This window comes from Propithecus coquereli, unplaced genomic scaffold (assembly GCF_000956105.1).
Source record: "Propithecus coquereli isolate 6110/MARCELLA unplaced genomic scaffold, Pcoq_1.0 Scaffold43, whole genome shotgun sequence".
In the NCBI taxonomy this organism is placed as follows: Eukaryota; Metazoa; Chordata; class Mammalia; order Primates; family Indriidae; genus Propithecus; species Propithecus coquereli.
Window position 1 is genome coordinate 9,169,242 of NW_012150063.1, and position 24,964 is coordinate 9,194,205.

General features: G+C 35.6%; 1 protein-coding gene and 1 long non-coding RNA gene across 2 annotated transcripts; one reads left to right on the top strand and one right to left on the bottom strand.

Moving 5' to 3' along the window:
• Positions 1–79: 79 nt before the first annotated feature.
• Positions 80–22,272, top strand: CEBPZ (CCAAT/enhancer binding protein (C/EBP), zeta). The gene is made up of 16 exons (XM_012653847.1): positions 80–277; positions 2,800–4,286; positions 7,502–7,730; positions 8,204–8,390; positions 10,035–10,123; positions 12,352–12,405; positions 12,945–13,047; positions 13,155–13,223; positions 14,025–14,091; positions 15,089–15,189; positions 16,309–16,366; positions 16,664–16,851; positions 17,611–17,697; positions 21,149–21,210; positions 21,305–21,386; positions 21,958–22,272. The coding sequence occupies exons 1-16, from the start codon at positions 122–124 to the stop codon at positions 22,095–22,097; spliced, it is 3,159 nt and encodes a 1,052-aa protein (XP_012509301.1). The 5' UTR covers positions 80–121; the 3' UTR covers positions 22,098–22,272.
• LOC105817997 lies at positions 22,132–24,482 on the bottom strand. The gene is made up of 3 exons (XR_001137867.1): positions 24,366–24,482; positions 22,837–22,881; positions 22,132–22,215 (listed from the first exon to the last, which is right to left on the bottom strand). It is a non-coding gene; the product is annotated as an uncharacterized LOC105817997 (long non-coding RNA).
• Positions 24,483–24,964: the final 482 nt, after the last annotated feature.

The following is a 24,964-nucleotide window of genomic DNA, read 5'->3' on the forward strand; positions in this document are numbered from 1 at the left end:
CGAGACAGAGGATTGAAGCCACTTCTGGCGGAGGGCACGCCCAAGCAGGAAGTACGTCACGGGCTACGCCACGGGCCAAGCGGAAGTAATCTGTGGAGCGTGCGCGTGTGCTCTGCAAACCATGGCGGCCGCCGAGGAACTTTTAGAGTTCCACGCGAAGCGGCCCTGGCGCCGGGAGGAGGCGGTAGAAGATCCAGACGAGGACGACGAGGATGACACCAGTGAGGCCAAGAATGGGTTCTCCCTGGAGGAAGTGTTACGGCTTGGAGGCACCAAGGTAACGGCCGAGGGCTTCCGGGGAAGGGGGACCGGCGCGGGGAGCCCGAAGTGGTCCCGGTGAGGCCCCGCGAAAGGCCCGCCGCTCCCGCGCTGCGGAGAGGAAGGGCGTCCTGGACCCAGATCCTAGCTTCAGAATGTGTTCGAGGCCGGGCGCGGTGGCTCACGCCTGTAATCCTAGCACTCTGGGAGGCCGAGGCGGGTGGATCGCTCGAGGTCAGGAGTTCGAGACCAGCCTGAGCAAGAGCGAGACCTCGTTTCTACTAAAAATAGAAAGAAATTATCTGGACAAATAAAAATAAATATAAAAAAAAAATTAGCCGGGCATGGTGGCGCATGCCTGTAGTCCCAGCTACTCGGGAGGCTGAGGCAGGAGGATCGCTTGAGCCCGGGAGTTTGAGGTTGCTGTGAGCTAGGCTGACGCCACGGCACTTACTCTAGCCCGGGCAACAAAGTGAGACTCTGTCTCAAAAAAACAAACAAACAAAAAAAACAGAATGTGTTCCATGCGCTTCCCACTGCTCTTTACAAAAGGAAAGTTTCGAATTGAACGTTCTGTGTATGCTGTAGCCTTTCTTAGGGTGTAGGTGGTCCTCTCATTTTATTGTCATGGTATCACCATCACTCCTTCAGGTCGGAGAGAATTGACTTTGCTTGGTCCTGACCTCGTGGCATCAGTGTTTTGAACGCCAGTGGTGCTGGAATTTTAATTTCTGTTTTCACGGGGTACGTGCCATGTACACTGTAGGCTCTAGAGCCCTCTTTTTTGGACCGTGCATCGTAAGTAAGAGAGGGAAACAGGCAAACTTTTAATTACATAATATTGGACATAATATATAGATACTGAGTAGTGCTATGGAGAAAAATAAAACAAGGAAAGAGGATAAGAAGTGGGAGAAGCATTACAGTTTTAGGTGAGGTCATCGCTATGATATTTGAGCAACGACCTGAAGGAGTGAGCCACGTGCCATTCCAGTCAGATGGAACAGCAAGTGCAAAGTCAGAGGCAGAAATGTGCCTAAACTATTCCATGAACAGCAGAAGTGCCAGCGTAGCTGAAGCAGAGTGATGTAAGGTAAAGGGAGAATAGTAAGAAATGAAGTCTGAGAGGTAAGAGGGTGAGCTTTTGCTCTGAGTTTTATTCAAAACCATTTAAAGATTTTAAGCAAATACGTGACATAATTTAGCTTATTTTTTAAAGATACTGTTATGTTTGGAGACCAGACTTTGGGGTGGGGGAGGATGGCAGGAGAAATGCAGCCTATAGAGGCAATTTGCTCTGTGCTTGGGTTATATTTAATTTTTGGATAAGTAATATATACACAAGATGCAGACTTTAAAATGTACATGGTGAAAAGTCTTCTTTCCCACTTTTATCTCCAGCCATGCATTTTTCCTGATAGGAAACAATTAGTTTATACTTCTTAAATTTCCCAGGGATATTCTATATTCTTTGCAAGCAAATACATATTCATTTACATATATGAAATATATGTGTATTGTTTTTTATAAAAATGGTACCATATATATACGTATATGTTTTGCAGTTTTTTTCCTTACTGTCTTAGAGACCCTGCTGTATCAATGCATAAAGTTCTATGTCATTGGTTTTATGGCTACATATATCAATGTGTCTATTTTAGTTTATTTAACCATCCATTTATTGTGGATATTTAAGTTGTTGCCAGTCTTTTGCTATTTTAAATAAAGTTGCAGTAAATTACCTGAAGCACACATTTTGCCCACATTTGTAAGTGTATGTGTAAGCTAGATCTGTGGAAATGAAACTGTTAGGTTAAAGGAGATGTGCCTTGTAGTTTTTGATTGAAGTTGGCAGATTTCCTTCCATATAGGCTGTGCCAGTTTTACATTCACATCAGCCATATATGAAAGTGCCCTTTTCCCCCATCCCCTCCCTGGCACCACTTGTCATTATTTTGTCTTTGCTCATATGATAGATTTACAAATGAATGTATCATTGTGGTTTTAATGTAGATTTCTCTAAATGTCAGTGAGGTTGAACATCTTTTCATACTTTTTAAACTTTTTTCTGTGAGCTGTTCATATCCTTTGCACATTTTTCTAGCAGATTATTTTTCACTTTCTTACCGATGTGTAGGAACTTTTATATTGAGGTATTAAGCCCAATTACTTTGACATGAGTTGTTCGTATTTTTTATCCCAGTTTGTCTTTTGATTTTTTTTATGTTTTGTGTGAGAGAGAATGAGAAATTTACTCATCCTTTCCTTTGCATGCCCTGAGTTTGTGAGATTTAAAAAGGTTTTCCCTGTTCTGAAATTATTTTTTTAATTATGTTGTGTTTTCTACTATTATTTTATGGTTTTATTTTTCTCATTTAAATCTTTGATCCATCAAATATTTATTTTGGGGTAGGGTGGAAGCCTGGGTAATACCATAATAACTCAACTTTGTTGATTTCAAAGATACAAATTTCAAATTAACTTTTGGAGTTTAACTAAACTTGAATTTGTAACATATTTTTAACTTACGTTTTTATGCAGCAAGATTACCTTATGCTGGCTACTTTGGATGAGAGTGAGGAAGTGGTGGATGGAGGCAAAAAAGGAGCAATTGATGACCTTCAGCAAGGTGAATTGGAAGCATTTATTCAAAACCTTGGTTTGGCAAAGCATACAAAAGCATTCTTAATTGAAGATGAGCCAGCTAAAAAAGAAAATTCCAGCAAAAAAGAAGCAAAAGTATCTAATAAAAAGCAAAATGCAACAGAAAGTCAAGGAACATCAATCAATAAGGTGAAAAATAAGAGCAGACCAGAACCACCTTCTGATGAAAACAACAATGCCAAACCAAAAGCAAAGAAAGATAAACAGGATATCTTTGAATTTTTTGAGAGACAGACTTTGTTACTAAAGCCTGGAGGGAAATGGTATGACCTGGAGTATACCAATGAATATTCTTTGGAACCCCAGGCTCAGGGTATTGTGTCTAAGTACAAAACTCTGGCTCAGAAGCTGTATAAGCATGAAATCAACTTATTCAAAAGTAAGACAAATAATCAAAAGGGAGCCTCTTCTACCTGGATGAAGGCAATTGTGTCATCGGGGACACTGGGTGACAGGATGGCAGCCATGATTCTTCTTATTCAGGATGATGCTATTCACACACTCCAGTTTGTAGAAACTCTTGTGAACCTTGTTAAAAAGAAGGGCAGCAAACAGCAATGCCTCATGGCTTTGGATACTTTCAAAGAGTTACTCATTACAGACCTTTTACCAGATAGTAGAAAGCTGCGGATTTTCAGCCAGCGTCCTTTCAACAAACTGGAACAGTTGTCTAGTGGCAACAAGGACTCAAGAGATAGAAGACTGATACTATGGTATTTTGAACACCAGCTGAAACACTTAGTGGCTGAATTCGTGCAGGTCTTAGAAACTTTAAGTCATGATACATTAGTAACCACTAAAACTCGAGCTCTTATAGTGGCTCATGAGCTTCTTTGTAACAAGCCTGAGGAAGAAAAGGCTCTTCTTGTGCAGTTGGTAAATAAACTGGGAGATCCTCAGAACAGAATAGCCACAAAAGCCTCCCATCTGTTAGAGACATTACTTTGTAAACATCCCAATATGAAAGGAGTTGTGTGTGGCGAAGTAGAAAGGCTACTCTTTCGCTCAAATATCAGCCCTAAAGCTCAATATTATGGAATTTGCTTTTTAAATCAAATGGCCCTCTCCCATGAAGAAAGTGAATTGGCTAATAAATTAATAACTCTTTATTTTTGTTTCTTTCGGACTTGTGTCAAGAAAAAAGATATTCAGTCCAAAATGCTTAGTGCCCTTTTAACAGGTGTGAATAGAGCATATCCTTATGCCCAGAGTGGTGATGACAAAGTGAGGGAGCAGGTTGACACGCTGTTTAAAGTGCTGCATATTGTGAATTTTAATACCAGCGTGCAGGCTCTAATGTTGCTTTTCCAAGTAATGAATTCTCAGCAGACGATATCGGATCGGTATTATACAGCATTATACAGGTATGTACATACCATTCCAGTATATGAATGTGAGGAATAAAGAGAGTTTAGACAATTGAATTTTAGGCCCCCGCTAAAAGCAACTTGCTACTCACCAACTTTGAGTGAGTCACTTAATCTTTGTTTCCCTCGTAGGCATAAAGTATATTAGATGCTTTGAATACATTGTTTATTATTTTTTATTTTGAGAAGTTGTTACAGTACAGAAAAAGAACTCCAAAAAAACATTCATATCCTACCACCTAGTATTTCAAAATTAACGTTTTGCCATATTTAAATCTTTTGGGATATTAAAGAAATAGAACTGCAAGTATAATTAAAGTTTCCCTCTCCTCCTTGTCCTCAATCATATATCTTCTCCCTCCTCTCCTTCACACAGCCTTTCAGTAATTCATTCAATGAGTATTTTTTTTTATCTTTATCCATTTGTTTTATTTCATTTACAACGAGTATTTTTGAGTGCCTCCATATGCCACGCATATTCCAGGTGCTCAAGATGTGGCACAGTGAACGAAATCCCACCCCTAGATGCGCTTACACTCACATGGGGAAGGGGGAATGGGGTGTGGAGTTAAACAAGGAAGTATGTTGGATAGGGAGAGTTGTTGGGGGTTGCAATTTTGGATTTTTTTTAACATTGTGATTAAGATTTTGTTTGCTGAATTTTGTGACTGTCTTGCAACTTACCCATTGAGGCGTGATATTTTGAACAATGTAAAAAGCTTGCGACTGTTCAAGTAAACCAATAGGCTATGTTCAAGGATTTAATGTATTTCTGTCTAATTCATTTTTATAATTTTACATACATATTATGAGAAAATGTAAAGTAGAGGTTAATATCTTAGACGTAAGCCACACTGGGTTTGAGTCTCAGCCATTAGTTTTCTGTGTAACTTTGGGCAAGTTACTTGATCCTCATTAAAACCCTATTGGTAGAAATAATCCTATTTTATCATGCCTAAGTTTGTCAAAGAGAAAAGCACCTATCTCATACTGTTGTTGTGAAGATTATTTAACTTGTACAAGGTTATGCAAGTAGTAAATGACAGAACTGGGACTTTAAGGAAAATTGGTAAGTTAATGTATGTGTTAACCCATGTAATCTTCATATGTATATTATGTGCTTTAACAGTGCCTCACTCATAGTAAGTGCTATGTGTTGGCTCCTATCCTTATTATTAATATTATTCACATACATTTCTTTAGTTTAATTCTCTTAGCTCTCCAGTCTGTGAGGAACAGTAATTTGTGCAAGGTCATACAGATATTAAGAGACCAAATTGGTGGCAAATCCAGGTCTTTCATGTCTTTACAGTTCATGACATTTAATGACACTGATTGTTCTGGTACCCTAAAAAGGATCTCAAAAGACTTTCCACAATTTCTTGAAGTAATGTTTGAAGTAATACTTAACATTATTAGTTTGAGAAGAGTTCCATTCTTAGAATAGGAGAGATAAAGAAAAGGAAAAAAAAAAAGAATTCCAAGGCTGAAAATGTAGAGGTTTCGGGGTCTTGAGGGTTTTTTATGGGGGGGTGAGGTTTTTATAACCTTTGAGGATCGTTAGAACTTCTAATTTTTAGAAAATGTTTGGAATCCATTGGAAAACGTATTTTTCTAAATCCATTTAACATCACAGTCTGCTTAACACAGCAGTCTGACATCTCTGAGGAAGAGTACATTCCTAAATTCTTTAAATTACTATTTGCCGAGAGCTCTCACAGATGGATTTCCTTAAAGGGATTTTAAGCCTTCTTAAAGTATTTATTTGCTCTTGGTTTTAAGAACTGTTTAAATTTTTAAAAAGCCCTAATTAATTCAGGGATAAAATAAATGACATGATTTGATTTACAAAATATGATTTATCAAAAACTTCAGGAAGATGTTCTCTGTCAAGTGGTGGAGACATTGTTTAAGCTCTTCTCAAATGTTTCTGTTGATGTGGAATGGAATTTATGACTAAAAATGAGTTGCAAACTGGTTGGGAATGTTGAAAATTTAAATGTAAATTGAGAAAACTGAATATCAAAGATTGAATAATAATACAGAAGATCTCAAAATATCACCAAGAGGGTGATATTTTCCAATTAGAAGAAACTGGATATGCAGAGCAATGTGAAAACATTTCACAAGCTTAAATTAAGTATTTTCATTTCTAGTATTAGTGGAAAAAAGTTAATGAAAGTGCTTAAAACAAAGGAAGTCATGATTCCATATGGTATTAGAGCTGATCTGGAAGATTGTGTTAATTCTGGGTATCCTACTATCTGGAGGTCCAGACCAGTTAGGGTATCTGTAAGATTCAACAAGTAGGGTAGAGGGAGAATTTTAAAATTATCATGTGAGATCAGAGTTGAGCAGCCTATAGAAGAAAGACTTTGGGGAGAGAAGGACCTTTAAGAGCTATATAGGTTCAAGTATTTGAAAAGCTATCATGTGAGAGTATTAAGTGCCTCCCTTTGTGGTTACAACAGCGAATAACACAGACATGGTCCTTGTTTCCATTGGACCTTGGGAGAAAAGGGAAAGGCAAAGAAACAAAGGGTTTGAAACTATGAAGAACGTAAACATGGGACTGATAGACTAACAGAGGAACCTGTTGGGTACTATGGACATGCAGAGAGCTGGGGAAGAGGATTCTGGGCAGGGAGAACAGGATGTATGGGAGGGCTATTAAACGGTATGTTGGACTTGAGATTCTCTGAAGTCCTCACAACTTAATTTTCTACTATTCACATATGGTCTTACCTAGAACCGTGTCAGGGGGCTGCCTCTGGTCACCCAGCTAGCTGGTAGTGATACAAGGACCAAAACCCAGATCTTCTAATGAATTGCTTTCATGGGTCAGTTTTAATTATTTGGTTTTGGATTGGCCCTTCTAGTGGGATTCTGTATCTGTATAAAAACTACACTGTTAGGGCTGTGCCCTGTTGATACAGAAAACAGAAAACCACTTGGAAAAGTGAACAGAAACCACAGAAAAATATCTCTTGCTCCTGTGATTTTTTTTTTCCCCACTGGTGCCATAGTCATTCTTTCTGTTCTGATACTGATTTCCATTTTACTTCTTACGGCAAAAATGGTCTCTTGTTCTAAAATAAGCAGGAAAATAGTTATCCCTAATGAAGGTGAGGTTAGTAGTTGCCTCTAATATGTGACTGTTGGTTGTGGAGATGTTTTATGAATAAATGTTTGATCTTGGTCTTGTTTTAAAGGAAGATGTTGGATCCGGGGTTGATGATGTGTTCCAAGCAAGCTATGTTTCTTAACCTTATCTACAAATCTCTGAAAGCTGATGTCGTATTGCGCCGGGTGAAGGCTTTTGTGAAGAGGTTACTTCAGGTTACTTGTGAACAGATGCCGCCATTCATATGTGGAGCTTTATATCTTGTGTCTGAAATCCTTAAAGCAAAACCGAGTTTAAGAAGTCAACTAGATCATCCGGTATATTTTACAATTTCTCTTTAAATCGAGTGGATGCTGAAATTCGTTGATTGTTTTTGTATTGTTTTGCTTCAGATGACAATAACTTAGTTCTCTGGAGCATTTAAGAGTATGAGTTCGGAATTCAAACAGACCTAGATTTTAGTACCAGCTATACGGTCTACTAGGAGGTCATGTTGCTTGAGCCCTCTATTGTTATAAACTGTACTTGTTATAAACTGTACTAGAAACTGCAATTTATGAGATAGTTGTGGAAGATTATAGAGCTATTAGGTCTCTTAAGCCTGTTTCCTCAATTGTGAAATGGAAATAATAATAATACCAGCCTCGTAGACTGACTTAGAATGTTCATGTTTCACCAGAATTGCAATAAGTGAATCTTCTTCAAAACTCTCCATCATGTAATTGAACAAACTTTATTGCATCTTCCAGTTGATTAATGTAGATTCATTAAACCGTTTTTTTTTTATTAGGAGTCTGATGATGAAGAAAATTTTATTGATGCAAGAGATGATGAAGAAGACATAGAAAAATTCACTGACGCAGACAAAGAAACAGATACAGTGAAAAAAGTTGAGACAGAGGAAACCATATCCGAAAGTGACGTAGAAACCAAAAAACCAAAGATTGCTTCCTGGGTACATGTTAATAACTTGAAAGGTGAGTTTTTTAAATCTCTAAATTGTTCTCTTGGATTTTAAACCAGAGAATTTGTTTCCTCTTTGATCTTCATAGAAACTAATATACCATTTTAGAAATCTTCAGTGTTGCCTTCTTAAAAATGGGAGCTCTCGGCCGGGCGTGGTGGCTCATGCCTGTAATCCTAGCACTCTGGGAGGCCAAGGCGGGTGGATTGTTTGAGCTCAGGAGTTCGAAACCAGCCTGAGCAAGAGCGAGACCCCGTCTCTACTAAAAATAGAAAGAAATTAATTGGACAACTAAAAATATATAGAAAAAATTAGCCAGGCATGGTGGCGCATGCCTGTAGTCCCAGCTACTCGGGAGGCTGAGGCAGGAGGATTGCTTGAGCCCAGGAGTTTGAGGTTGCTGTGAGCTAGGATGACGCCACGGCACTCTAGCCGGGGCAACAGTGAGACTCTGTCTCCAAAAAAAAAAAAAAAAAATGGAAGCTCTCATGATCAGGTATTTTCAAGACCTCAGAAATAAATTTTTAATACAAGGAGTCACCGATTTCTTTATTAACAAAACTACAGATAATTAATACACATTTTTATATAATTCAAATCTTAGAAGTTAAAGCAAATACCTTTAACATGTTAAGTGCATAGCAAATCTTAGTTCCTTCAGCTGTAATTACAAGTTTATATCTTTGAACCAATTTTAGTTTCTTGCCCTTTATCTCTACATGTAAAGGCCTCAAACATGTAACACATGAAGACATCCATCCAAAGGTAGTGTACACAGAAGTTTGATTTATAAACAGAATATTTGGTTATATATTATGAATTAAGAAAACTTTCTGTAAGACAGAAACTTTAAGTGGTTTTCTATATACACACACAAACTGAATTAAGTCTATTAATAGAATATTAAAGCCGAAAGAAATCTTAGAAATGCAGCCTCTTCATTTGAAGCTGAAAAAAAAGAACACTAGCCTTGAGGTTCTAGAAACCTCAGACCCATTTCTTCAAACTTGCTTGGGACTCATGTTCATTTAATTCATCTCCAAATTTCAGTTTATGAAGTACAAAAGAGAAGTCTGGTAGCCAGCAGGAAACTTTCTAGAAGAATACATCGGTTACCCTGAAGACTAAACTGAGAATAATCCTTTAGAAGGATGATGAGCTTGTGTGTTGTGAGGTAGTCAGCTCATAGTTTGTTCTGAAAATACTTTGTTTTAAATTTTTTAACCCTGAATTTCTAAAAATATGAAGATAATGTAAAATCTGTTTCAAATGAGAATTGTTCCTGGACATACTTTAATGGTAAATATTTGGAGCACTCTGAAGCTCCAAAAGACTTTAGACCTGTCTTCAGGTTATTTCCATATTAACATTTATGACCTATGTGACCCAGAAATAGGCACCTTTTGTTGCTATTCATAAAAGAGAGAAGTTTCGAAGGGAGTGTTTAGTAGTTGGGATAAACATGCCTGGTTTATTCACTAGCAAGTGCTAGCTCAGATACCAAGATAAATTCTTGAAGGTGCTTGGAGTTCTTAATCTAGACTGCTTTGCTAACTGAGAATGTTTGATACATCTCTGAGAACATTGATGATAGTGGTTTTAATGACCTCTTAGGCTAGGAATAAAGCATTTGAGAAATACTATTTTTTGTTCTTAGGTGGCAAGCAGTTAAATACATATGATCCATTCAGTAGAAACCCTTTGTTCTGTGGAGCTGAAAATACAAGTCTTTGGGAACTCAAAAAGGTAAAATAATTTCAAATTGCCTTTTATTTGTGCTATGTATGTTTGCCCTCATGGATTTAACTCCTCAGAATTTTCATTTTTCTTGTAAAAGAGATATAGGAGTTAATAAACATTAAATTTCCACATTTGGGAGAGGACACTGTGTAATGTGTTCATTTTGTAGAAAATCTTAAACATGCATATAAAAGAAGGATGTTACACATGGCTTTTAAGTGTTGCTTTTTATAGGTAGATTATTGCATACAAAGACTCAGCAAAATGGATAAATTTTGCCTTTTTAAATATACTAGAGGAATTCATATTTCTAATAACCTTTCTGTGATTCCTTTTGTAAAGCCAGTAAGTATCGTCCTATGAAGCTATCTTCGGAGTGTGGCCACAGACCCCTAAGGGTTTTCAGTGAGTCTGCAAGGTCACATCTCCTTTCATAGTAATACCAAGACATTATTTACTTTGTTACTATGTTGAGAGTGGCACTGATGGTATAAAGAGAAATGATGGGTAACACTGCTGCTTCTTTAGACAAATAAAGACAGTGGCACCAAGCTGCATTAGTAGCCATTACAGTCTTCAGTGCCACATACTTGCAGTTAAAAAACAGAAAAGCCAGCACCACTTGAAATGATGAAGCAGGAAGAATTCTTTATTTTAGTATCTTCACCTTAAAGTACAAGTCTTTTTAGGTTTTTGTTTGTTTGTTTGTTTGTTTTGAGACAGGGTCTTACTCTGTCACTCTGGCTAGAGTGCAGTGACATAATCATAGCTCACTGCAACCTCAAACTCCTGGGCTCAAGCAATCCTCCTCCCTTAACCTCCCAAGTAGGCAGGACTACAGGCACGTGCCATCATACCTGGCTAACTTTTCTATTTTTTGTAGAGACAGGGTCTCGCTCTTGGTCAAGCTGGCTTTTTAATATTCCATGTGATATTATATATAGCAAGTATATATAGCACACTTCTGCTGCGTGCTCTAAGTATGAAGGTTGTCTCAAGGAACGATACTTATGCAGTTGTTGCAAGCTCATCTGGCTTCTTTTTCATGAAAGACTGACAGACAAACGGGTTATTCAGGCTTAAGTATTTGGGAGACATTTTCTTCAAAATGAATTAATTCAGCCTGTTGCTTCAAACAAAACAACTGGCCGTATTTGCTGTCATGGTAAAATTCAACCTTATGGCTGGGTGCGGTGGCTCATGCCTGTAATCCTAGCAGTCTGGGAGACCGAGGCAGGAGGATCGCTTGAGCCTAGGAGTTTGAGGTTGCTGTGAGCTAGGTTGACACCACAGCACTCTAGCCCAGGTGACAGAGCGAGACTGTCCAAAATACAATACAGTACAATAATAAAATTTTAAAAATAAAAATAAAATTCAAGCTTTCAAGCAAAGACAAAAATTTTAGAAATTTTGTAATCACCACGTTGAGCTTGACAGTTTGTCAGTATGTAAAAGCTTTTCTGATGAAATTAGTGGTGATACTAACAGTTTGATTTTTGTGATAAAATATAATGAACTGTGCCAAGATTTGGTAGAACCGCATAACTCAGTGCATTAGTATTTTTTGAATGACCAGTGCACATTGTTACAAATTCATGAATGGCTAAAAGGCCCATTCAAAGTAGACCAATTAATTTTTAAGTAGCAAGTGCCAAAAGACAATTGAATATGGTTTCAGTTTCCATATCGCAACTGATCTTCAGTTTCAGTGTAGTACTGAAGAAGAAAATTCACAATTATGTGATAGGCTATTTTCCAATTATGTGTCTGTGTGAGGCCAGATTTTCTTCATGTACTTTAACATGAAATACAGATGCAGATGAAAGAATCCACTGTCTTCTCTTAAATCAGACATTAAAGAGATTTGCAAAACTGTAACGTAATGTTACTCTTCTCCCTATATTTTTGTTCTGAAAATAGTTATTTTTCATAAACATGTTATTTATATTAATATGTACTAGGTTTATTGTTATTTTAAATGAATTATAAGTATTTAAAAATTTTGTGTTAATTTTTAGTACGGTAAATATCAATAGATATAACCTTCTTAAATAAAAGCTTTTGGGATCCTTGATTTTTAAATGTACGAAATGCTCCTGAGACCAGAATGTTTGAGAATCACTTATCTAATGTATTGGCTTAAGTTTCAAATTTTTGGATTTTCTTAAATAAGCTATGATTGTAGTAATTTCTAACCTTAGAAATATTGATATTATTCACATTTTTCTTTTTAGTTATCTGAGCATTTTCATCCCTCTGTGGCTCTTTTTGCAAAGACTATCCTTCAGGTAGGTCTAAAATATTCAGAAGATAAGAAATAAAAAATAAGTAGTATAGTTTTAGATAATCAGTAATTCATTATACAGTGTTTTCTCCACTAGACAGAATCATGTACATTTTGCTGCTCTTATAAAGCAGCAGGAACTTGTTTAATACAGAGCAGCAGATAATTTTCCCACTCTGAGATGAATGGAAATAATAGGACATTAGAAAACCACAGCGCGCACTTATTACTTTCTGGCTACTTTCTCCTTTGCTATATTTGCCACTTTGGGATTTGGTTTCTGGTTAAGGTTGGATTGCCTAAATTATTAATATTATTTACCTAACCATAAAAATCAGCAATACATCATAGAATATGTATGTATATGTATTTGTGTGTTTAATTTTTTAGGGTATAATATGCATGAGATATTTGAAGGGTCATTTATTGCATATTTGTGCCTTTTGATGCAATGTAAGAGAAGCTTATGTTTTTCCTCTTTTTCTGATCTGTATGCATAGATAGAATTTGAGTTAAGTTCTTAAATCCCCCTCCACTTTTCAGGGAAATTATATTCAGTATTCAGGGGACCCCCTGCAGGATTTTACTCTAATGAGATTCTTGGATCGATTCGTATACCGAAATCCAAAGCCCCACAAAGGGAAAGGTATGCTTCTGTTTGATGAATTACTTGGTTTTCACTGTTGATATTTAATAAACAATATGAGCATATAACTAGCTTTTACATTACACTGTCTTGATTTTACATTTCAGAAAACACAGATAGTGTTGTGATGCAGCCAAAAAGGAAACATTTTATGAAGGATATTCGTGGTCTTGCTGGTAAGTATAAAGCTTGGACAACCGAAGACAGTATAAGACAATAACACATAAATTGTGTTATTCTTTGTTCCACTTTTATCAGAATAAAACCTGAGCACCAAAGATACTATCTAATTTTGGTTCTAAGAATGTGTACATATTCTCAAGTCTACTGAGGCCAGCCTGAGCAAGAGCAAGAGCAAGACCCTGTCTCTACTAAAAATAGAAAAAATTATGTGGGCGTGGTGGTGCTACTTGGGAGGCTGAGGCAGAAGGATCACTTGAGCCCTGGAGTTGGAGGTTGCAGTGAGTTATGATGATGCCACTGCACTCTAGCATGGGCGACAGAGCAAGACTGTCTCAGAAAGAAAGAAAGAAGAGAGGGAGGGAGGGAAAGAAGGAGGGAAGGAAAGGGGAGGAAGAAGGGAAGGGGAAGGGAGGGAAGGAAGGAAAAGAAAAGAAAAGAAAAAGAAAATGGCAAGTTTAACGTGATTATTAAGAGAACTCTGAATTTTTATTTCTCTTGAAATTGGGATCCTGTATGCAATTGGAGGACAGTGAGAAAACTCTGTTATTTCACTGTGACTGTACTGATGGCTATGTACTGCCTACTTTGTGCTGTAACCAATGAAGTTTCAAATGTTAGGTCTTCTCACAGACTTTTCCAGAGATTGTCCCGTGCATTACAGGATCTCTTCTGTCTACCTTCCTCACAATTTTGAGATTTTAGAATTCTAGATATGCTATATTTAGTCTTAAGAGCTTGAATAGCATAAAAGGGATTACTACAGTGAGTTAAAATGTTGAAATTTATTTTTCCAGTGAACAGTAAGGAGTTCCTTGCAAAAGAAGAAAGCCAAATACCAGTGGATGAAGTGTTTTTCCACAGGTACTAAACTTAATATAGTTTCATTTGGGGAACTACTAACATTAAGTTTTTAGATTCTATAAAATGCTTCAGTTAACATCAGTATATTTTGAAAAGATCAAAGGATATGACTGTATCCATTTTTATGAAGGAAAATTTATAAATCAGTCATTTTGCTAATTTTAAGATATTTTAGTGAAACTAAATTTGGAGGTTTTATTTTTAATAATGTAGCATATAAATTTTGTTTTATGAATCTGACTTTGTGGAACTCGATCTTTAATTTCTTTTTATAATATAGTAATTTTCGTAGAGGCTTAAAATTTGCATTAGTTTAATATAGTGGTAAGTCATGACTAATTTGTCCTGACTGTTGCCCTTGAAGCAGATTGAATAAAATTCATTGCACTACCATAGAAATAAGTCCTAAACCTACTAGTATGACTACCAATGCATTATAGTAGTAAAGTACTTACTACTGTCTTATCTGGTTGATTGGTTAATTAGGTTTGATCTGGTTAGCTTTCTAAAAACATCTGGTGTGAATAATTTTGAGAGTATGATTCCATCTGTAAACTGCTAAGTTTTACCCTATCCTAATGTAAGAATTGGGCTAACCGTTGAGTCTTAAAAAAAACAAAAAAAAGAATTGAGCTAACTGTTAAAATACTGTGATTTGAGGTCATTGAAAACCACATTTTATGTACATCATTAATGTTAAAGCTGAAACAACCTTTTACTGTGCCATTTCCTGATTAAGATGAGTAGATGTTTTTATGCAAGAACCAGTTTGTAATAAACTTAAATCCTTGAAATTTATTATACTCCACATTTCAAAAGTTTCTAGCTATTTTATTGAGTTAAACTATATATTAAATACAGATTTCACTCATTTCCACTTGATGAGTATACTTAAGATTTTAGAATTACAGATTGTCACTAGTTACAGGTGCTTTGATTATAGTAAGATGGGACCTTTAATAAAATTATCAGATAAATAACATGCATTTTATTTTAGGTACTATAAAAAAGTTGCTACTGTTAAAGTGAAACAAAAACAGAATTCAGATGAAGAAAGTATAGAAGACGTGGATGATGAGGAATTTGAAAGGCTGATTGGTAATTTGTTTTGTTGACTCTTTGTAAAATAATCTTACTATTTGTTAATAGAACATGGAACATTAGAGGTAGAAGTGGCTTAGTTTTAAAAAATCATTTAGCTAAGACTATGTAAATCACAAGGGAAGATTTAGAAATACTTTGATGGCATATGGTAATTCACCCACATTTGCTCCAGAAAAATACATGACTTGTACATTGGACAGTATATATAAGAAAAAAATTTTATTTACTTGAGAGTACATTCATTCCTTTTTTTTTTTTTCTTTTTTTTTTTTTTTTTTGTCTGAGACAGGGTCTTACTTTGTCACCCTGGCTAGTGTGCAGTGGTATCATCATAGCTCACTGCAACCTCAGACTCCCAGGCTCAAGAGATCCTCCTGCCTTGGCCTCCTGTGTAGCTGGGACTACAGGCACACACTACCACGCCTGGCTAATTTTTCTATTCTTTGTAGAGACAGGGTCTCACTATGTTGCTCAGGCTGTTCTCGAACTCCTGGGCTCAAGCAATCCTCCCACTTTGGCCTACCAAAGTGCTGGCATTACAGGCGTGAACCACCACGCCAGGCCAGTATATTCATTCTTAAGGCCAAACCTCATATAAAATAGAAGCCATTTTGTTCATAATGTCTTTGTACTATTGATGGCAATAGTCAGCTATTTAATTTTTTTTATCGTTATAATCCACAGAGCTGGAGAAATTTTAATTGGAACTTAATAGACTAAAACAAAACACATGGCATATTGGAAACGTTTACATTGATTTCACTTCTGTTACATATTACACCTACTAAAAATAAGCACCTTAATAGTTAATAGAGTAAAAAGAACCATAGTCACTGTCATTTTATTTGATATTTACCCTCTTTCCATAAAAGAACTATAGAAAGAAGCTGAAATTAGCTGGATCCTATTTTAATTTAGGGATTTCATTAAGATCAGTATTCCATAGGTTTATATACATTAATAAAAGACACACCACAATAGTCACATTTATATCATTTTGGTGTTTGTCATAAACAGCAGAATCATGACTCTGTCTTATAATTAATTCAGATAAAAGACATGTCAACCTTGTTATTCTTTGCTATATCTCATAATTTATATATTCTTTGGCAGACACATTTGAAGATGATAACTGTTTCAGCTCTGGAAAAGATGATATGGATTTTGCTGGGTAACATACTTTTCTTCACTCTTCTCTTTACTGTTTCTCCAGCATTTCCCAAAGTGGTGTCCCTCAGAACAGTAGACCACAGAACTATGTGATGTATAGGGGAAATGTATTCAGTAAGTTTGGGAAGTGGATACAGTATTCATTTTGGACCTTTATAATGCACATTATTAGAATATTTACTCTGAGCAGTATGTAAATCTTTCTCCTTTTAAGTCATTTAACAGCCTAGTATCCTGGTAGTCACCAAAACACTACTTTAGAACAACACTGCCTTTTACAAGCTGTGTTTTTTCCCAGCAATGTGAAAAAGAAAACAAAAGGAGCTAAGCATAACCCAGAAGAAGAAGATTCAGAAGGTAGTGATGATGAACTTGATAACTTGGATGATGATGAAGTTTCTTTGGGAAGTATGAATGATGAATTTGCTGAAATTGATGAAGATGGAGGAACATTCATGGATGTGTTAGATGATGAAGACATTCCAGGTGAGCATTTTTAAAAATAAGACATAAACTATCTTCCTTAACTTCCTCAGCCTTAGGTTAATTTTTCTGCTAAAGTTTTTTAAGGTATCACTGTATTCAAATTAATACTCATATTGACCAGAAATTTAAAGGGGACCTTTTTCCTTCTCATTTGGAACTGAAGGTTTTTTGTTTTTTTTAAGTAGCTGAGTTTCAAGTTTTAGACTTAAACCAACAATTAGCTTCTCTGTACAATACTCACTGAACTGTAATGTTGCCCTTTTTTTATGTTAGACAAGTAATTAGCAGTTTATAAAAGTTAATCCATAATCATCATAGCCTCATAGCATAGATGAAGAAAGTAAACATTTTATCTTATTGTTGTAAATTAGCAAAGAGCGCCCAGAATTGTGTCTTTGGACCTTTTTCTGGCCTTTTGTGTCCTTTCACGTTCCTCTAGTATACACACACCTGCCCAGCATCCTTGTACTTATTCTGGACCACAGCACAAGTTTCTTGTTTTAAGGAGTTTTATACTATTTTGTCTTATTAATGAAGCTATATAATAAATGTGGTACTTGCACAAAATATAGAAATATGCCAATTATTCTTAGAGTCTTAATCTAACTCCTTCTTCAAAGCCTATGCTAGTAGAATTATAAAACCCATGTGGAACAGCAGTATAGTGCCTTGGCTTTGAACTAAATATTTTAGCATATCTTAGAATGCTGTTTTCCAGTCCTGTTGTAAATTGCTGAATGCAAATTTTTTGTATGATAGAACTCGATGAAGGCTGTTCCAAAGTCAATACTAAGAAAAGCAAGAGAAAAGGTGCAGATGATTTTGACTTTGCTGGCTCATTTCAAGGTAAGAAAATACATTTAAACTCTGAAAACTAAGCAGTGTCTGTCAGATTCATGCATTTCCTGGTTCTTATCTCAGTATGGAAGAATGGTTACTGAGACTGAGTGAGGGAACAAATGAGCAGGCCAAACAGATGCAAGCAAGCCAAGCAGCAAGATTTATTAATCACAGCACGTTCCAGAGAGAGAACGAGTCTATCTCCGGGAGTGGAGACAACCCAAGTTTCTAATACACATGTTTTTATGTGATAAATTAACTGCCCCTCCTTTCTTTAGGTAGAGTTTCCATTTGCCACCCTTGGGTGATTGACAGGTTTCCTTACATAACTCACTTAGTCTGTACACATGCATCTTCCCAGAATCCTTCATGAAAGCCCATGGTGGGGGGTCAAAACCACAATGCTAATTAGATGGTAATGAACCCCAGGCCACTTGAGGACAGTTAAAACCCCCTAATGGGCATGCTACAGTTTATCCCATTTGTGGCCTTGACCATATCTCTAGTTTGTGGTTTCTCTACCTCTTTTTGGATGGTCAATTCTTCCATCCTCTTCTCTTAGACGAAAACATCTGTTCCTCTCCCTTCCTCCTTATCCCTACCTAACAGTGTCCACATTAAAGGTATTATTCATTATCATTTTGGGAAATGAACCTTCCTAAATTGCTTAATGTACTTCCAAATTATATTGGAAAATAATTTGTTTTTCAATTATGTGGATTATTTTCCACATATATCTTCAATTATTTTCTCTGCCTCTCACATTTAAATATCTCTAGATCATCTTTTCAATCATTTTTAAACCATTCAGTTATATGTAAGCCCTGAATTTTCCAGACACCTGTTGCCTTTTTCCTTTTCTCAACCATTACTCTTCGCCATTTGACCCTTGTAAAATCCATGCTTCTTTATTAACTTCATTTTCCCTTTTTATAAGGTCTACCATTTTACTGCCATGACAAAACAATTTTAATCTCAATTTATCTTACATAAAAGATATGAATTCTTAAGTGTATCTTGTAAGATTATGCTTTACAGTGTAACACTTGTACTAACAAAAGAAAAAAGTGCTATATCAGGTGACAGTTTGAAGATTTTGATAAAAATGTAGAAAGCATTATGCTTTCCTTCTTTCTAATGCCTCTGTGGCTTCTGCTTACTGATAAATATGAATAAAAATAGATTTATAACATTAAATAATAAAAATACTAAATTTTTTAAAGATTCATTTATGTATTGATAGTAATCTCTCAGACACTTAAGCCTATAAAATTTTTATCAGCTTTCAAATACTGCTATCAATATCATAGTCTACTATTGGTTAGATGACTTAACTGATGCATATTTAAATTATAAAATGGTTATCTTCTAGATTTTGTCTGCCCTTGAGTGATGTAGGATCACATTTTAATATTAGCAAATAAGGCAAAGTTTTTCTCAAGATCATCCCTCAGAAAAGTGTTGTTTTACCTCAAGTCCTACTGAGCCTGTTATTAAAAGGTGTTCTCTCAGTGACCTTGTTTTTATTAATCAAGTACTATTTCAGAAGACATTAGCCTGAAAGGATTTCAAATCTCTATCAAGGCTGGGCATGGTGGCACACACCGCTAAACCTAGCACTTTGGGAAGCTGAAGTGGGAGGATGGCTTGAGGCCAGGAATTTGAGACCAGCCTGGGCAATATGGCAAGACCCCATATCTACAAAAATAAAAATTAGCTGGGTATGGTGGCATCTCCCTATCCTAGCTACTTGGCACACAGAGGCAAAAGGAGTTCAGGAGTTCAAGTTTGCATTGAGCTATGATCATGCCACTGCACTCCAACCTGAGTGACAGAGTGAGCCTTTGTCTCAAAAAAAAAAAAAGAAAAGAAAGGAAAATCTATATCAATAGTAGTTTTGGATGCAGATTAAAGGATGCCCGACAGAACTGACTGAAACAAAAAGAGGCAAAGGAGTTTTAAACAGATTATTAATTGATCCTGGGGGTATCACCCTACATTTGCAGGTGTTAGATATCCTTAAGAGCAAACAAAGCTTAAGGAAACTTTAAGAAAGCAGTACGGAAGTGCATACTCATTGAGGATACAGATATATACCTACGGAATGAGTGAAAACCAAAAAAAATCTTCCTAATGCATGCATGGGTATTTACACAGTTCTTAAATAACACACATTTCACCTTAATAGAAATCAAGTTGAAATGCTCTAGAAACTTGTTATATTAAAAGTGGCCCTGATACAAAGACTTGTACATGTTTGTTCATAATAGCACTATTCGTTAATGCTAAAAAGTGGACACAACCCAAATGTCCATTAACTGATGAATGGATAAACGATGTGTTATAGCCATACAATATCATTCAGCCATAAAGTGGAATGAAGTAGTGATACATGCTACAACATGGGTTTACTTCAAAAACATTATGCTAAGTCAGAGAAGCCAGATATAGGAAACCACATACCATATGATCCCATTTATATGAAATAACCGAAAAAGGCAAATCATAGAAACAAGGTAGATTATAGGTTCATAGAGGGCTGGCGGGGAACAACAAAGGGACACACACCAGGGATCTTTTAGAGTTGATAAGTGTTCTAAAATTAGACGGTGGTCATGATTGAATGATTGTAAATTGATTCATTAAAACGTACTGAATACACTTAACACAACTGAATTTTATGGTGTGTAATTATTCTTTAGTAAAGATGTTATTTAAAAGTGGCTCTAGGCTGGACATGGTGGCTCACACCTGTAATCCCAGCACTTTGGGAGGCTGAGACCCTGTCTCTAAAAAATAAATAAACAAAAATAAAAGTGGCTCCAGTACTGCTAGAGACATTAATGTCAAAGATGCAAAGAATTTGAATAATACTGTTTCAGGAAAAGTGAGAATGAATAAAACAATATTTCTAGGTAGTATGATCTTAAATATGTGAATTTAAATTTAATATTAAAAATAAACAGTTTACTTCTTTGTGTTGAAAAGTTTATATATTTAAAACTATAGGTGAGTTTTAGGAGAACGTCTTTATTTTCACTAGTATAAACTAAACTTCATTTATAACATTATAAACATGCCATCAGTCAATTTCTGTATAATCCAAAAAATAAGACCACTAAATTAAAATTTATATTTTGTCTTAAATATTCCAAAACCCATCCATACCAACTTTGGGATTTTACTCTTGCTTGATACTATGGTATTTCTTTTAAGGGTAAACTTCGATCAGTGGCCAAATCTGAAAAGCAAGGATATTAGCTTTTTTAAAAATATCATATTAACTCTTAAATTATACTTTTCATTAAATGCCACCTACCTAATGGTGCTAGAAAATAACTGCAGTTGTATTTTTACCCAAAGATAACTTCTTAATAAGATCATGTTGGAAGAATTATATTTTTTCAAAATCATTAGATTTACAATTAAATAATCTAGACTTATAATTTTTTTTTAGGATCAAGAAAAAAAAAGAAAAGAAACTTAAATGACTCTAGCCTGTTTGTATCTGCTGAAGAGGTAAGGCTAATGTACTACTTTAAGAAGTTAGCTATTCCACATTACTTTAAGTTTCCTAAGAAATTTATCCTTTTTTTTTTTTTTTTTTTTAAAGTTTGGCCACCTATTGGACGAAAATATGGGATCCAAGTTTGATAACATTGGCATGAATGCCATAGCTAACAAAGATAATGCAAGTAAGTAACCTAAATTTTTTATTGATGTTTTTAAAAATAGGCTTGACTTAAAACTTCAGAAGATATGACTGTTTCTGGAGGACCTTTTTATGGTATCTTATAACCTGGAAAGAATGGCTTTTTCTTCTCCCTTTTGGGAGAGCACGAAGAATTAAAAAGTATTTAGACCACAGCAAAAAAGACTACAGACTATAATAATTACTTTAGCTTTTTTTAGAAAGGCAGGCTATTTTTATGTAGTGTGAGTTTGCTAAATAAATTTATATGCTTTAAAGATGTATTTCTGATCTTGTTATGGTTTTTATTCTTTCACCAGTAAAAGTATTCAGAGGAAAGAAAATCTTTAGAGCATTTGTTCCTTTTCCTTCCTTAGTCATTTATTTATAAGACATTAATTAGTCTTTGACAATAAATATAGAAGAAAAGCAAAAAAAAGCAGTGGATTTGCATAGTGGGTGGGAAAGTGCAGGCCACGGCAGGCCAGAAGTTCCTGTTACTCAGCAGGATGTTCTGTGTGACCGCCAGGAGTCTTCGATGTAGTAGTAGGCTCATCTTTGTTCTCCTCCCAAAGGTCTCAAACAGCTTAAATGGGAGGCTGAACGTGATGACTGGCTACACAACAAAGATGTGAAAAGTATCATCAAGAAAAAGAAAAATTTCAAGAAGAAGAGGCTGAAAACCATTCATAAAACTAAAAAGCAAAGGAAATGAGTTATTAATGTAAATTATAAATTAAAATTCTACTTCTAATTTTTGCTGTTCAACCATTTTTCTTGATCTCGCACTCTGATTCCATACATTCCAGACTGTTCGATGGATCTGTAATAAACTATAAATAAAAATAGCTGTCACTTACAAAGTCATGTAAAAATGTTAAACTTGTATTAAGAAAAACTTCTTTTTCAATATTGCTACATAATAAAATAAAAAAGAGGACAATAGGATTACATATTTATGTATAAGCTCTCGCATCTCTACTTATCATTGTAATGAACACTATTTATTGTTACTTTATACCAGACACTATGCTAAGTAAGTACATAAGGTTATCTTGTTCAGCCCTTGTAATAGTCCCATGGAGTAGGCATTATCTCTACTTGAGAAAGAAATAGCTCTGAGAAATTAGCAAACCTGAGATAAAAAGCATCTTTTAAACCCATTCTATCACCACCTCAGATATGTCTCACTCCAAAGTCTATGTTTTTAACCACTGGAAGAATTAAGAATCTAGCCCATTAGCTATCTCTCCTTTCATCTAGGTATAATTCTAGGTAACTCTAGATGAGAATTTTCTCAGAAGAAACTAAAATAGATGTGAATAGTATTGTTGGAAATTGACACATTTAAAATAAAGTCATTTAGTCCTTAATTCATTGTAAGGACACTACTAAATTTAAAGGTTATGTGAAAAAGGTGGTTTATACTCACTTTTACTTAAGGAAAAACATACCTTCCAAGATGAAGGGAAATTTCTTGCTCATTGTTTGCCTGAAATCTGATTTAAAAAAAGGAAGTCTTGAAATTAGACATGATCAAAATTCATTACATTAACACATAGAGCCACAATTTAATACTACCTTTAGGGTTCATATGATGAGAATCATACACATTAGAAATTTATTTTAAGGTCCTTCTGGTGATCCAGGAACTATATCCTTTTGGATAGGATCTAAGTTACCTTAACATGTAGCTGCCTTATAGTTTATTTTAGAGTTTTTAAAATTTGGCCTGTATATATGATGTAATTTATTTTTAAATGGTATTTAAAAGCAAATTTTCAGTGTCAATGATTAATTCTGTTATGCAACTTTATGAATTGTTTTTATGGATACTATTTTACCCTGATAAGGAATTAGAAATAAGATCATACCCAGTTTTTGAAACTGATCTCAAACTTTAATTTGCTTTTAAATACTGTTGGGATGCTTTCTTTATACCCTTAGAGTCTAAAAATATAGAGGTTTTTCTGTTTGGGGTTTTTTTTTTTTTTTTTTTACCCCAAAGTACTAGGATTACAGGCCTGAGCCACCACCCCCAGCCAAAGTACAAAGATTTTGTGAATATCCCGTAGCATCCTGGTACAGTGTTCCAGTTAAGTATTTTGAGGAAGTGACAAGTTTCAAAGATGGCCACCACCCCATGATTACTCCCTGCTTTTGGGAAAAAGCACTTCCTAATTTAAAAAGTTGATTGTGGCTAGGCACAGTGGCTCACGCCTCTAATCCTAGCCCTCTAGGAGGCCGAAGCAAGAGGATCCCTTGAGGTCAGGAGTTTGAGAGGAGCCTGAGCAACAGCCATCTCTACAAAAAGAAAAATTAGCCAGGCATGGTAGTGCGTGCCTGTCGTCCCAGCTATGTGGGAGGCTGAGGCAAGAGGATCGCTTGAGCACAAGAGTTTGAGGTTGTAGTGAGCTATGATGATGCCACTGCACTCTAGCTGGGGTCACAGAGTGAGACTCTTGTCTCAAAAAAAAAAAGTTGAGGGCTCTAATATAAAATTTCACCTCCAACAAAATGTCAGAGCACTTTCAGTGATAGCATGGAAAAGTCTTTTTATGTCCACTATTGATACACAGAATACCCTAGCCTGAGAAAACTGGTTACCCAGAGAAAACAGAAATACTACTTCTTAACTTGATTGCTCTACCAATGAAGCATAATGGGCAGGCTAAGTTTCCTCCATCTGTGCTCCCAAACTAAGACAAGGACACTTGCTCTACCTTCCTCACTAGTAAAACCCATGGAGGTGTCAAACATTCCTCCTCATCTACAAGCAACATTTTTTAAGGGAGAAGTGAGAATCATCTAGTCTACTATAATGAATACCTTGATTTCCCTTCTGCCCGTAAAAATGTCTAATACACTGAATCTGGAGAAGCAATTTCTCCCAAAATGCATTATTTGACACCTAAAATAATGCATTTTAGCAAACTCTATACCCCTCTAGAAAGCATTAATTATGCTTCTGAATTTTGATTACCTTGGCTTGTGTTCATCTTAGTAAACAAAAAATATGCTCCAAAAAGGCCCACAAGTTCAGCTACTAAAATTCCTTTAAAGATCTTCTTTGCCAGTGGTTCCATACGGCGAGTCATCCTAAATTTAACAATAATAAAATGTGTAAACATGAATGAGCATACTTAAACTTCTACTACCACTTCTATAAAAATAATTAATTCATTCCCACAGTTTGAATGGTTTATCTGTGTAGGAACAAGATCCCAAAGTTACTGTATACTTTTTGTTTTAGACATGACCTACATACCTAGTTTTCAAACTCCACGCCTGAGGGGCACAATGAGCCAAATACAAGATTGAATAAAGCACAAAAAAAAAAAAAAAAATTCAAGAAGACATTGTAAAAACTAATAATTTATGGAACTAAGATTTTAGAATTTTCTAAGAATATAGGATGGTAAGACAGAGGTTAAATCAGTTTTTTTTACCTGAACTGAGAGTTACATGATCTAATGGGCACAATAGGTAAAAGCTCTTTGTAAAGTATCCTACAAAAGTAAGATTATAAGTAGTTCTAAATTTTTTATAGCTGGAATTCTACATTTATTAATATAACATATT